Genomic DNA, 14089 nt, shown 5'->3' with positions numbered 1-14089 from the left:
CCAGTGCCGAGGTGTCCCGAATGCCACTTCTAGTCCAACGCTCCCAAGCGGTCCTGACCGCACTCAGAGGAGCCATGCGCTCTGCCCTAAATGCTCTCCTTATTCTCTTCTATTCTCAAGCCTTACGTCCCTTACACATTCACATCAGGATGCTGATTAAGAGACCCACATGGACGGTTAGCTTTGTTTCTTTCAAGTCTACAGATGCTTTTGTTTACCCTTCTAAACACAGACTAGGCAGTTTATTTGCTACTCTAATAACCCTGATTAAACTTCCTGGCACTTAAGACAACCAGATTCACAATTCGTGCATACGACTTTAACTAGTTTGGTTATGTCTTTGATGGGAGGTGCCAAGGAAACCCTAGAGACTTGTGCTTCAGGAAAAAAAAAAAGGATTCTAAGTTGGACAAAATAGTGTTCCAACATGCTGCTAAGGGGTGTGGTGTTCCCAGGCTCTGGGAGATATTCAGACCCCAGGCACTTTACAAACATGTCAGGTCTCAGCTCAGAACAGGCTCAAAAAGAGAAAGCTGAATGCCCTTAGGATTCTATGGGATGACTGAACTTTCTCAACCCTTTTGGAGCTCAGGGCTGAGGCAAGGAACCAGGAGGCCTCAAAGTCTGGTGTGGAGTACGTAATGTCATTTCCGTACCAAAAAGGAGGTTATGCTATGCATGGTTACATTCTAAACACCCCTAAATTGATCAAATAGGGCCCAAAGGCCATAGAGGTTACTATTATAAACCCCTTTTCAGTAGTTACTCTCCGCTGCAAGTACAATGGTGTAAATCAGCCAGGATTCGCAGCCGGGCTTGCGGACCCCATCTCTAGAGACCCTCGCCCCATTATCATACCTGGCACTTGAGTATGCTCAGCAGCTGCTGCTCCTTCTCACTCACTGACTCCTCTAGCTGCTTCTCTGCCATTTGGCTTTGCTGCAGCTGGCTGAGAAGGTAGAGCACCTAGAGAAAGACACGGCCCAATGGGACCAACAGCATGACAGGAGAAAGGAATTCCGGCTTAGTCCAAGCGGTGACCCAGAGGAGTCCTCTGACTTAGAGGTCCCTGCTATCTTTCCTTCTCATGGCTTGAAGCAGTAAGCGCAGCCTCGATGTTAATCTTGGTCTCAAAGGTGGAGGCTAAGAGCCACCGTGTGTGTCCGCTTCGACAAGTAATTTCTCTCTTTCGGGTTCCTCGTTTGCAAAATTTGGAAAAGACGACTACACAGGCCTTCGGAGGCAACTTCATACCCTACCCCTCACTGTCTTTTCAAAACTAACAACAAAAATGACGCTCTGTTTCTCAGTATAGCTTCTGGGCTTGCCAGAGCTTACCTTCTCTTGGTGCTGCTGTTCCACCCTGACCAGCTCTGCCTGTAACTCGGTCTCGATTTCGGCAAAATGATTTCGTTCCTCAAACAGCATCTTCTGCATGTCAGCGCAGCTGGCTTTGTTCTGTTTCAGGCTGCTTTCAAGCTTGCTGACCTGTATTTTGGAGGAGACCAGCTGGAAGGGATAAAAGAAGATGAGTTTATTTGGAGAATGGCCACCTTTCCCCATTCATTCGGCAGGAGAATGTCAGCTTTCCTGAAACGGACTGAGAAAAGTTCCTCCATGTCCCGAGTCCATTTTTTTCCTATGTCACATGGATTCTACCAGTGAATAGGAACAACGCCACCCAGGCCAAGAGTCCAAGAGTCCATATTTCTGTTGAAATCGAGCTCTTTGAGCTAGGAGCCAAACAGTATCTGACAACTCCAGATACTGATACAGTCAGGATACAAACAGTATCTGACAACTCCAAATTCTGATATTTAAGACTTTCTTCCTTCATTCTGAAGAGGAATCCATAGGACACACCCTTATGGCCAATTAGGTCCCATGTCAGAACATCTGAATTCGCGTGTTGAAACTAGTAGACACGTTAGCTGGTGCTGTAGGTCTGGCTCTTCAGGCTAGACTGATATCCTATGCTGGCCTGGTTTTATAGTCTCTACTAGCCCACACAGGGAACATCATAAATACCAGTGTTCACAAGACTAATCAGGATTTCCTACTTGGTAGGACGAATCTGCTAACCCCATCCAAAAACATATAAAGGATAACATTGCTCAAACTTCCAGAGTTGGAGTTTGTATGCTTGTCTCAAAGTGAAGATGCCTCAGTAACAACGTAAGATGATATATTATTATTATTATTTTTTAAAGATTTTATTTATTTATTTGACAGAGAGACAGCAAGAGAGGGAATACAAGCAGGGGGAGTGGGAGAGGGAGAAGCAGGCTTCCCACAGAGCGGGGAGCCCGATGCGGGGCTCGATCCCAGGATCCTGGGATCATGACCTAAGCCGAAGGCAGACGCTTAACGACTGAGCCACCTGCGTGCCCCGATATATTATTTTAAAGCCAGTGAAGATGTACTTTCCTTAAGATGAATATATGTGAAAAGATGATTAGGTTTCCTCTTTTCTAGATTGTACCTTAAACTTTTTGAATACACATCTCATAGGTGTTTTTTTCTTTTTTTTTTAAAAGATTTTATTTATTTATTTGAGAGCGAGAATGAGAGATAGAGAGAGCATGAGAGGGGGGAGGGTCAGAGGGAGAAGCCGACTCCCTGCTGAGCAGGGAGCCCGATGTGGGACTTGATCCTGGGACTCCAGGATCATGACCTGAGCCGAAGGCAGTCGCTTAACCAACTGAGCCACCCAGGGGTCCCTCTCATAGGTGTTTTAAAAAGTAGTGCAGTATATGCAGAGCGGACACCCAGGACTCCAAGATGGCGTCAGTCGTACCAGTGAAGGAGAAGAAGCTCATGGATGTGAAACTGGGAAAGCTGCCCAGCTGGATACTGATGTGGGATTTCACCCCTAAGGGCATTGCTGGAGCATTTCAAAGAGGTTACTACCAATATTACAAGTATGTCAATGTGAAGAAAGGGGGTGATGCTGGGATTTCTATGGTGCTGGTAGCTTATGTGCTTTTCAACTACTGTCATTGTTACAAGGAACTCAAACACGAGCAGCTACGCAAGTACCACTGAAGAGGGCCCAGTGTGGAGGCACATTCGGCATTCCTGACCATGACCTTTGCCTGGCACCCTTAAATCCTTTCATATTCTAATTCAGAATTAACATCCAATAAAAGATGACTGGTACTTGGAAAAAAAAAAAAAAGTAGTGCAGTATAATAGTTTATGTTTAACCAGTGGCCTACTATGGCATCCTGATTATTTTCCCAATAATAATAGCAGACATTTATGGAGCACTTGCTGTACGCCAGGCACGACAGGTATCAACTTGCAAGTCATATATTTTTCTATGTGACTGGCCTGTACTTGTTCACACCAACGTTTCCCCATAAAACTCTCTAATACTAGTGTCATTGCGGCTTCTACCATGAAAAGTGGCAATAACACTACGACGGTATTCCCGGCTAACATCTTATTTCAACCTATCTAGCCAGACCCCTAATTGCTGGTAGGAATAGTGATGCTTACCTCTCCAATTAAATATTTCAGGGCACACTTGGCTTCCAGGATGGTAGCAATATTCTCCCAGCGGTGTTTTGGCCTGTCTTCACTTTCTGCATCCAGCAGCTTTTGCTGTAGGTCAGCAATCTGAGCACTCCTTCAAGGAAAGAAACGGTGAGACTTACTGCTAGCATCCTCAACACCAAGGAGGAGAGCTCTGTGGGGCTCTTCAGATAGGTTTATGGATGGCGGTATGGGTGAAATAGCATTTAAATAATGACTGAATCGGGGCGCCTGGGTGTCTCAGTCGTTAAGCGTCTGCCTTCAGCTCAGGTCATGATCCCAGGGTCCTGGGATCGAGCCCCACTTCGGGCTCCCTGCTCGGTGGGAGGCCTGCTTCTCCCTTTCCCACTCCCCCTGCTTGTGTTCCCTCTCTCGCTGTGTCTCTCTCTGTCAAATAAAAAAATCTTAAAAAAAAAAATAATGACTGAATCATCTGGCTAGGATCTTATACAGTATCTCAAATCCTGACGCAAAAGGAACCTGAGAGACTATCCAAATGGTTTTATTTTATTAAATACTGGTTGCAATAAATGGGTCATATAGTGGGACTTGGAAAGATTTGTTTTAGTAGGGCTTCTGTTGCAGTGCATTGACTGCAATGTGACTTTGTCTTGAGGCCATGTAAGTTCAGAGTGTGATATAGTGGCTCAACTATGCAAGGAGAAGAGTCAGGTTGGAGACCTGAAGGAAAAAATTCTCAAATGTACAAGCACTGGGGCGCCTGGGGGGCTCAGTTGGTTAAGTGTCTGCCTTTGGCTCAGGTCATGATCCCAGGGTCCTGGGATGGAGCCCCGTGTTGGGCTCCCTGCTCAGCGGGGAGTCTGCTTCTCCCTCTGCCTCTGCCCCTGCTCGTGCTTTCCCTCTTTCTCTCTCTCTCAAATGAATAAAATGAAATCTTTAAAAAAACAAATAAAAAAAGGACAAACAGGTAGATGTTCTTTGCTGGAACCAAATACCAAATTGAGACCGATGGCTAGTGCTGTGAGAGGTTATCTTGAAGTGCCTACCACAGAACAGAGAAGTTTCTTTTTTTTTTTTTTTAAAGATTTTATTTATTTATTTGACAGAGAGAGAGGCAGTGAGAGAGGGAACACAAGCAAGGGGAGTGTGAGAGGGAGAAGCAGGCTTCCTGCGGAGCAGGGAGCCCGATGCGGGGCTCGATCCCAGGACCCTGGGATCATGACCTGAGCCGAAGGCAGACGCTTAACGACTGAGCCACCCAGGCGCCCCAGAACAGAGAAGTTTCTGAGAAGACTAGATACCCTGACCCCGGTTATAGCTTACAGATGCTTTCTGATCAAGTATGGCCTGAGAGCAAGGTTTACATAGTATTTCAGTTTCATTAACAGCTTCCTTCTCAAATTTGCAATGTATCCAGTGAGAGGTAGTATGCCAGCCTATGTGAAACAGACTGCTATGTAGGGTACTATAAAAGAAGATGGGGACCAAAATAATCTAAGGTAGCAGTTCTCAAATCTTAGAGTCTCAGGACCCTTCTACACTCTTAAAAATGACTGAGGACCTCTGAGAAATTCTGTTCATATATATTACAGTATTGAAGGTAAAACTGAGAAAAAATTAAACATTCATTAATTCACTTAAAATAATAATAATCCATTGTAATATATTTTATGAAAGATACATTTTCTAAAACAACAAAATAATTTAGTGAGAAGAGTGGGACTCTGTCACAGTTTTACGAATCTCTGTAATATCTGACTGTGTAGAAGACAGCTGGATTCTCACATCTCCCTCTGCAATCAGTCTTTTGTGACATGTTCTGGTTGATGTTAATAAAGACAATCTGGCCTCCCAGGGATATGTAGTTGGACCAAAGAGGAGCATTTTAATAGCCTATTCAGATAACTGTGGATATTCTTCTTTGAGACCACACTAAAACCCAACAAGTGGTAGTTCCTTAAAAATTAGTTGAAATGTGGCATCTGAAACCACTGCTAAGTAAACTTCTCTTACTTTCTTATATTAAAATCCGTTGGTCTATCTTGTAATCTGAATGGCTCTTTTATCCACACATGATTCTGTAACATATCATTTGTACAATGTTGAGTGATGCAAAGTCTCCAAATGTTAACACATTTCATTATATAATATAAAAAAAATAAACAACTCTTAGTAATCACCACTGGTCTCCTCGGAAAAGTTAAGAAAAACTGTCAAGCCCTTGGGGGCAGATAAAAGTTTTCCAGAATTCTAAGTTTTGCTTGAAAGCTCAATTCTATCTTTAGTGACAAACACTACCAGTTGTTTTTCTTGAAGTGACAAGCTCACTCTGTTCACTTTTGAAAAAATGCCTGCCAAGTACTCAAGCCTGAATAACCATAGTTCATCAGTGCTTCTTCCGAATACAACGGATGTTCCATGGAAAAAGAGGCCTATTGAGCTCACACCTTCAACAATTGCACAAGTGCTTTTCCTCTGGACAACCCTCAGACTTGAGCAAAACAGCACAAGTGCTCTGCGTGTTCTTCCTGTCCCGTCACAGAGAATACTAAATAGATTTGAACTCAAGGGTTGAAATTTAATAAAATTAACAATTTGTACTGCTTTATCAAAGCCATTCTTTTTTTTTTTTTTTAAAGTAGGCGCTATGCCCAATGTGGGGCTTGAACTCAAGACCCCGAAATCAAGAGTTGCATGTTCTACCAACTGAGCCAGCCAAGCGTCCCTATCAAAGCCATTCTTAGGTAAAAGTGATTTAAAGAAACAAACAAACAACTGAGAGTGTGTGGTGGTGAAGTACACAATGACCACTAGCACAGACTGGTGCCCACTGCTTTAATTCAAGCTATGGTATGAACATTTTTTGTCCACTGTTGCTTGGCACCATCATGGCAAATGTCGATGGAGTAAAAACAGCAAATGAAGTCTTCATATTATAAAAATCATTTTAATTGCTCAGAGACCCCCAGGGGTTGCAGACAATACCCCAAGAACTCTGGCCTAATATATAGTCCTTTCCTCCAACAAGCTTATGATCAATTTATATTGACAAGACTAATAAATGTAAAAAATTAATAAATATAAAGATAATATACATCCACTGTACCACATACACGATTGACTACTGTAAGTTCTGACAGGGTTTAGAGAGGAGGATGAGTGGGGGATGAAGTGTCAGGGAAGGCTTCTTGGAAGAGGTAAGCTAGAACACTTCAGGATTGTTGTCTGTCATATGGCCTTTCCTGTCTCCTCTGATAATTCATGTCCCTTAGGTATTTTTAAAATTTAGTTTATGTCTCAGGATGCCTGGGTGACTCAGTTGGTTGGGCGTCTGCCTTCGGCCCAGATCGTGATCCCGGAGTCCTGGGATCGAGTCCTGTGTCAGGCTCCTTGCTTAGGGGGGAGCCTGCTGCTTCCCCTGCTTGTGCGTATTCTCTCTCTCTGACAAATAAATAAATAAAATTAAAAAAAAAATTCAGTTTATGTCTCATCAACTTTAGGGAAATTGCCTTGATTAAACTCACTTCTGTTTAATTGCTCTCTACTTGGCACCTGCCTAACATTTAATCATTTAATTATGCACAGTGGTGTGCAGGTGAATGTTTCACAACCAGCACTTAAAAAACCAGACCCGATTTGTAATTTTGCTATTTCTGTGGTATAAATGTGGTAAGCTATGAAGGGTTCACAACATTCCTGCAATTTTAACAAATGATTCCAACACACCACTGTGGCATTATACTATTTCCACTTGAGAGCAAGGGTGATGCCACCTACTTTCTATATATCCCAACTGCATGCATCCAGTGCAGCATAAAGCAGACACTCAAATGTTGGGTGACTTATAGATGTATCCAAAGATAAACAGCTAGTACGTGTTGCTAGAAAAAAATTTAAATGATCATTAAGGTCTTCTGGGCACTACAAATCTATTATCCTAAGACACTATAAAATCTCTGTGAAAGTTCGATTCCTTCTAGATTTCACAGATACTTAGAAGACAGTAATAGTGATTAGAGCAGCATAATTTCTGGTCTTAGAGCCAGAAAAGGAGAAAGAGAGAATGTTCACTGAGCACTTCTAATATGCCAAGTATTTGCTATGTGCTTTACGTACTAATCTAATGCTCATGATAACTTTACTTATACATTATTATATCTACTTTGCTGATGATCCCTAACGTTCTCTTCCTTCTGTACTGTTGCTCTTCTGCCATCAGTTCTTGATTTCCTCTAAAGTTTTGTTTTTAGCCAATTCTACATTTCAGAGATACTAACATGTGGTGCAACATAAAGAGCATGGGCTTTGGAATTAGATAGACCAGGTTTTTTTTTTTTAAGATTTTATTTATTTATTAGAGAGAAAGAAAGCACAAGCAAGGGGAGTGGCAGGCAGAGGGAAAGGGAGAAGCAGGCTTCCCGCTGACCAGGGAGCCCAATGTAGGGCTCGATCCCAGGACATGACCTGAGCCAAAGGCAGACGCTTAACCAACTGAGCCACCCAGGCGCCCCGATAGACCAGGTTTTGAATCCCAGCTCTGTATAACCTTGAGCACGTTCCTTAAGATTTCTGAACTTGTGGGGCGCCTGGGTGGCTCAGTTAATTGGGTGTCCAGCTCTTGATTTTGGCTCAGGGCATGATCTCGGGGTCATGGGATAGAGCCCTGCATTGAGTTCTGTGCTTGGCAGGGAGTCTGCTTGGGATTCTCTCTCTCCCTCTGCCCCACTCCCCTGCATACTCTAAAAAAAAAAAAAAATTAAGAAAAATAATGAAAAAAGATTTCTGAACTTCTGTTTAAATCTTTAAAGTCAGAAGAATGATACTTAGGGGCACCTGGGTGGCTCAGTCGGCTGAGCATCTGCCTATGGCAGCTCAGGTCATGATCTCTGGGTCCTGGGATCGAGTCCTGCATTGGGCTCCCTGCTCAGCTGGAGAGTCTGCTTCTTCTCCCTCTCCCTCTGTCCCTCTCCCCACCCCCAGATCATGTGCTCTCTCTCTCTCTTACTCCCTCTCAAATAAAAAAATAAAATCTTAAAAAAAAAGTGATATTTACCTCGTAAGGTATAATAATACTTCACAGGGAAGGATTAAATGAGAAAATGTATCTAACGTGTCTAGTGAACTGTATGGTTCAAAAAAATTGCTACGTTTTCTCACTTCTCTATCATCACAAAGCCTTTGAAAAACAAGTGTTTGAATCACTGGATTGATAGGTTCTATTTTGAGTCCAGGCATAGATTTTTATAAATTACAATGCCTTAAGAGATAGTCACATTACCTGAGTTCCATTTCAGTTTCTAGGCTTTCAATCTGCTTTGTAATGGAATCCTCTGACTCAGAAACTTGACCACGTAGTTCAGCAAGCGAGAATGTGCGCCTCTGTAAAGAATAGTGGGAATGAGGACGAAGTGCTAAAAGGAAAGTAATCCTCCAAAGTTGTGAGGGTTTCTGGGGGGTGCAGAGTCTGATTATTGGTAATGTATTTCCATGAGGGTGCTTACCCGGAGTTTAGGAGGTGGATTCTCCCCAGATTCCTTTTTTTCTTTGAGTTGAGCCACATCCTGAGCCAGGATCTTTCTATCTTCAAGAAGGTCATTCAGATGGCGTTTGGCTTCCTCAGTACTAACCATAACCTCAATTTCATTTGCAAGCCAATTCTAGAAGAGAAATTGGTGATGTTGGGTTAGGGATGAGGGATCTCTGGCCCATGGGCTAGATTCAGCTCCAGACTTAATTTCACTCAGAACAGAGCCCACACAAGTAGAAGTGAGATTTCCATTCATGCCTACACTCACCCAAAATTGTAATAGCTCTCCAAGAGCTCTTAACAGCAATATCCTAAAAGGTCATAAGAAAGGCTTTCTGCAGAAAATCTTTCTCTAGATAACCCTAGTATTTCTAAACACTGTCTTTGCCTTCTCCATTTTCTCCTTGACTTGTCCTTAACTAGTCATGATAAGGAATTGAAATATATTTTGATTATCTGTTCTATTTAATACACAGGCACCCATTCTTTTTTAAATTTTTTTATTTGAGTATAGTTGACACATAATGTTACACTAGTTTCCTGTGTACAACATAGTGATTCAACATCTCTATATGTTATGCTGTGTTCACTACCAGTATAGCTACCATCTGTCACCATACAACGCTATTACAGTATCATTGACTATATTGATGCTATTCTTTGTATTCCTGTGACTTCATTCCATAACTGGAAGCCTGTACCTCCCACTCCCCTTCACCCATTTTGCCCATGCCTCTACTCCCCCTTTCCCTCTGGCAACCATCCGTTAGTTCTCTTTATTTATAGGTCTGATTCTGCTTTTTGTTTGTTCATTCATTTGTTTTTTAGATTCCACATATGAGTGAAATCATATGCTATTTGTCTCTCAGTCTGACTTATTTCACTTAGCATAATACCCTAGAGGTATTAGGTCCATCCATGTTGTCACAAATGGCAAGATCTCATCCTTTTTTTATGGCTGTGTAACATTCCATTGTGTGTGCTGTGTGTGTGTGTATCATATCTTCTTTACCCATTTATCTATCAGTGGACACTTAGGTTGCTTCCTTATCTTGGCTATTGTAAATAATGCTGCAATACACATGGGGTGCAAATATCTTCAAGTTAGTGTTTTCATTTTCTTTGAGTAAATACCCAGTAGTGGAATTACTGGATCATATGGTATTTCTATTTTTAATTTTTTGAGGAACCTCCATACTGTTTTCCCCAGTAGATGTACCAATTTACATTCCCACCAACAATACACAAAAGTTCCTTTTTCTTCACATCCTTGCCAACACTTGTTATTTTTTGTCTTTCTGATTTTAGCCATTTTGACAGGTGTAAGGTAATATCTCATTGTAGTCTGATCTGGTGAGTAGTGATGTTAAAGCATTTTTTCATGTGTCTGTTGGCCATTTGTATGTCTTCTTTGGGAAAATGTCTATTTAGGTCCTCTGCCCATTTTTTAATTTGATTGCTTTTCTGGTGTTGAGTTGTACAAGTTCTTTATATATCTTGGATATTAACCCCTTATTGGATATATCATTTGCAAATATCTTCTCCCATTCAGTAGGTTGCCTTTTTGCTTTGTTGATGGTTTCCTTCACTGTGCAAAAGCTTTTTATTTTGATGTACTACCAATAGTTTATTTTTGCTTTTGTTTCTCTTGCCTTAGGAGACATAATTAGATATGCACTCTTAATCTTTAAAGTCAATGAATGAAATTTTTTAAGCAAACAAAACTAAATTTATTTTCTAAAAAGTAACCATCTCTGAGAACATTTTCACTTTTTTTTTTTTTTTAAAGATTTTATTTATTTGACAGAGAGAGCACAAGCAGAGGGAGAGAGAGAAAGAGAGAAGCAGACTCCCTGCTCAGCAAGGAGCCCGATGTGGGACTCGATCCCAGGACCCTGGGATCATGACCCAGGCCGAAGGCAGCCGCTTAACTGACTGAGCCACCCAGGCGTCCCCATTTTCACTTTTGATGGAGACATACAATGCTTAAAAGTAATCAAAAGGAGGGTGGAGTGAGTGAATATATTAACATCAGATAATGTAAAATTCACATCAAAGACTATTACTGAGGATAAAAAAGATTATTTCATAGTGGTAAAGGAGTCAATTATTCAAAAGGACTTAATCCTTAATGTTTATATCTATAATTTAAGCACCAAAATCATACATAAGCCAACAAAGGAGATAATATGAAATCACAAAAATACTCAGTTGATCCAAAAGAAGCCAGAAAACAAACAAAATAAAAGGAATGATGAACAGATGGGACAAATAGAAAATAGCAAGATAATAGAGTCAAACCTACCCATATCAATAATCATAATAAAAGCAAATGGTCTAAACACCCCAATTAAAATGCAGATTGTCAGACTGTATTATAAAAGCTAGACCCAACTATATGCTGCCTAGAAGAAACACATTTTATTTTTTTTTAAGTTTATGTATGTATTTTAAATAATCTCTACACTCAATGTGGGGCTTGAACTCATGACCCTGAGATCAAGAGTTGCATGCTCTTCAGGGCACCTGGGTGGCTCAGTTGATTGAGCATCTGCCTGTGGCTCAGGGGTCATGATCTCAGGGTCCTGGGATTGAGCCCTGAATAGGGCTCCCTGTTCAGTGGGGAGTCTGTTTCTCCCTCTGCCTCTCCCTCCCCCTGTGCTCTCTCTCAAATAAATAAGTAAATGAGAACCTTTAAAACAAACAAAAAAAGAGTTGCATGTTCTTTTGACTGAGCCAGCCAGATACCCCGGAAACACACTTTAAAAACGAAGGCACAGATAGGTTAAAACCAAAGGGATTAAAAAATATATACCGTTTTAGGGGCGCCTGGGTGGCTCAGTCGGTTAAATGTCTGCCTTCAGCTCAGGTCATGATCCCAGGGTCCTGGTATGGAGCCCCATATCGGACACCTGCTCAGCAGGGAGTCTGCTTCTCCCTCTCCTCTCTCTCTCCCTCTCATGCACACATTCCCTCTCTCTCAAATAAATAATCTTTTTGGGGTGCCTGGGTGGCTCAGTCAGTTAAGTGTCTGCCTTTGGCTCAGGTCATGAACTCAGGGTCCTGGGCTCAAGCCCTGCGTCGGGCTCTCTGCTCAGCGGGGATTCTGCTTCTCCCTCTGTGCTCTCTCTCTCTCTCTCTCACAAGCAGGGGGAACGGGAGAAGTATATATATATATATACACACACATACATATGTATATATATACCATTATATGTGTATATATATGTATATATATACCATTCTAGCATTAGTAAAAAAAAAAAAAAAGCTGGAGGGCCTACATTATTATCAGAAAAAGTAGATTTCAGAACAAAGAATATTACCAGGAATAAAAAAGATCATTTCATAATAATGAAAGGATCAATTAATCCTAATTATTTACACCCCTAATAACAGAGCGTCAAAATACATGAAGCAAAAGTAGAACTACAAGGTGAAAAAGACAAATCCATAATTCAAGTTGGAGATGTGAATACCCACTTCTCAATAAATGATAGAATAAGTAGGCAGAAAATCAGCAAGGATACAGTAGAAATGAACAGCATAATCAAATAGAAAAGATTGACATTTATAGAACACTCTCTCCAACAATAGCAAAATACATGTTCTTCTCAAGTACACATAAAATATTTGCCAAGATTGACCATATTCTAAGCCATAATAAGCCTCATTAAATTTGAAAGGATTCAAGTCACACAATGTTCTCTAACCACAATGAAATTAAATTAGAAATCATAACACAAAGATATCTAGAAAAATACCCCAATATTTGGAAACTAAGTAACTCACTTGTAAAAAACCCTTGGGTCAAAGAAGAAATCAACAGGGAAATTAGAATGCATTTTGAATTGAATGAAAATGAAAATATAAGTATCAAAATTTGTGGGATGTCATTAAAGGATTACTTAAGGGGAAATTTATAGCACTAAATGCCTATATTAGAAAAGAAGAAGGGGCACCTGGATGGCTCAGTCGGTTAAGCATCCAACTCTTGATTTCAGCTCAGGTCATGATTTCAGGGTTGTGAGACTGAGTCCTGTGTCAGGCTCTGCTCTGGGCATGGAGCCTGTTTGGGATTCTCTCCCTCCCACTCCCTCTGCCCCTCTCCCCGCCTCAAAAAAAAACAAAAACAAAAACAAAAAAACAACCCTCAAATCAATGACCTCAGCTTCTACCTTAAGAAACTAAAAAAAATAAAAGCTAATTAAATCCAAGCCAGAAGTAAGGAAATAATAAAGATCAGATTGGAAACTAATGAGTTGGGGTTTGGGGGACATTTTTAAAATTTTGGTAAAATACACATAACATAAAATTTACCATTTTAACCATTAGTAAGAATGAGCTGGTTCTTTGATAAACCTCTAGCCAAACTGATCATGAAAAAGGAAAAAGGCACAAAATATCAATAACGGGAATAAGATATTACCACAGCTTTTACAGACTTTAGAAGGATAATAAGGGAATATTATGAATAACTTTATTTGACAACTTAGATGAAGCACACAAGTTCACCAAAACACACAAACTACCAAAGCTTACTTAAGAAGAAATATATAACCTGAGCAACCCTATATCTATTTTAAAAAACTGAATTTTAGTTAATTTTCACCTACTCCCCAAAGCAAATCTAACAAAAAAACCCTTCAGGCCCAGATGACTTAACTTGTGAATTTTACCCAACTTTTAAAGAAGAAACAATATTAATTCTATACAAACTCTTCCAGATAATTGAAAAAGAAGGAATACTTCCCAACTAATCCGAAGAGGCCAACATTACTTTGATACCAAAACCAGATGAAGACATTATAAGAAAACAACAGACCAATATCCCTCATGAACAGAGATGCAAAATTTTACACAAAATTTTTATTTTAGAAAAATTTTAATTTTATATACTGCTGATTTCAACAATACATAAAAAGGATGATATATCACAACCAAGTGGAGTTTATCCAAGGAACGCAAGCCTGGTTTCATAATTGAATATCAAAACACAGAATAAAACCTTACAACAAATTAAGAATACATAAGAACTTCCTCAATCTGTGGGGTGCCTGGGTG

The 14089-nt window shown here is 40.6% G+C and overlaps 2 protein-coding genes across 4 annotated transcripts in view; one reads left to right on the top strand and one right to left on the bottom strand.

Moving 5' to 3' along the window:
- KIF4A (kinesin family member 4A) overlaps positions 1–14089 on the bottom strand; it is a 116804-nt gene that overhangs the window by 13168 nt on the left and 89547 nt on the right. For all 3 annotated transcript variants that reach the window (XM_045879259.3, XM_064574206.1, XM_064574205.1), the window contains 5 exons: positions 9000–9155; positions 8777–8877; positions 3502–3631; positions 1339–1509; positions 859–966 (listed from right to left, as the gene is read on the bottom strand). In XM_045879259.3, coding sequence (XP_045735215.1) covers positions 859–966; positions 1339–1509; positions 3502–3631; positions 8777–8877; positions 9000–9155 — 666 coding nt within the window. The remainder of the gene's footprint in view (positions 1–858; positions 967–1338; positions 1510–3501; positions 3632–8776; positions 8878–8999; positions 9156–14089) is intronic.
- On the top strand, positions 2762–3178 carry LOC123847321 (ATP synthase subunit f, mitochondrial-like). Its single transcript, XM_045879258.3, has one exon. It carries the CDS (start codon positions 2782–2784, stop codon positions 3043–3045), a length of 264 nt encoding a protein of 87 aa, XP_045735214.1. The 5' UTR covers positions 2762–2781; the 3' UTR covers positions 3046–3178.

Source organism: Mirounga angustirostris, unplaced genomic scaffold (assembly GCF_029215605.1).
Source record: "Mirounga angustirostris isolate CCGP_5_RB_7025 unplaced genomic scaffold, mMirAng1.0.hap1 SCAF_11, whole genome shotgun sequence".
Lineage (NCBI taxonomy): Eukaryota > Metazoa > Chordata > Mammalia > Carnivora > Phocidae > Mirounga > Mirounga angustirostris.
Note: the sequence above shows the minus strand (reverse complement) of the source record. Positions and strands in the feature narration are given on the sequence as shown.

Bases quoted from the DNA above. Each gene is read 5' to 3' on its own strand.
- LOC123847321 (XM_045879258.3), top strand. From the start codon at position 2,782: ATGGCGTCAGTCGTACCAGTGAAGGAGAAGAAGCTCATGGATGTGAAA.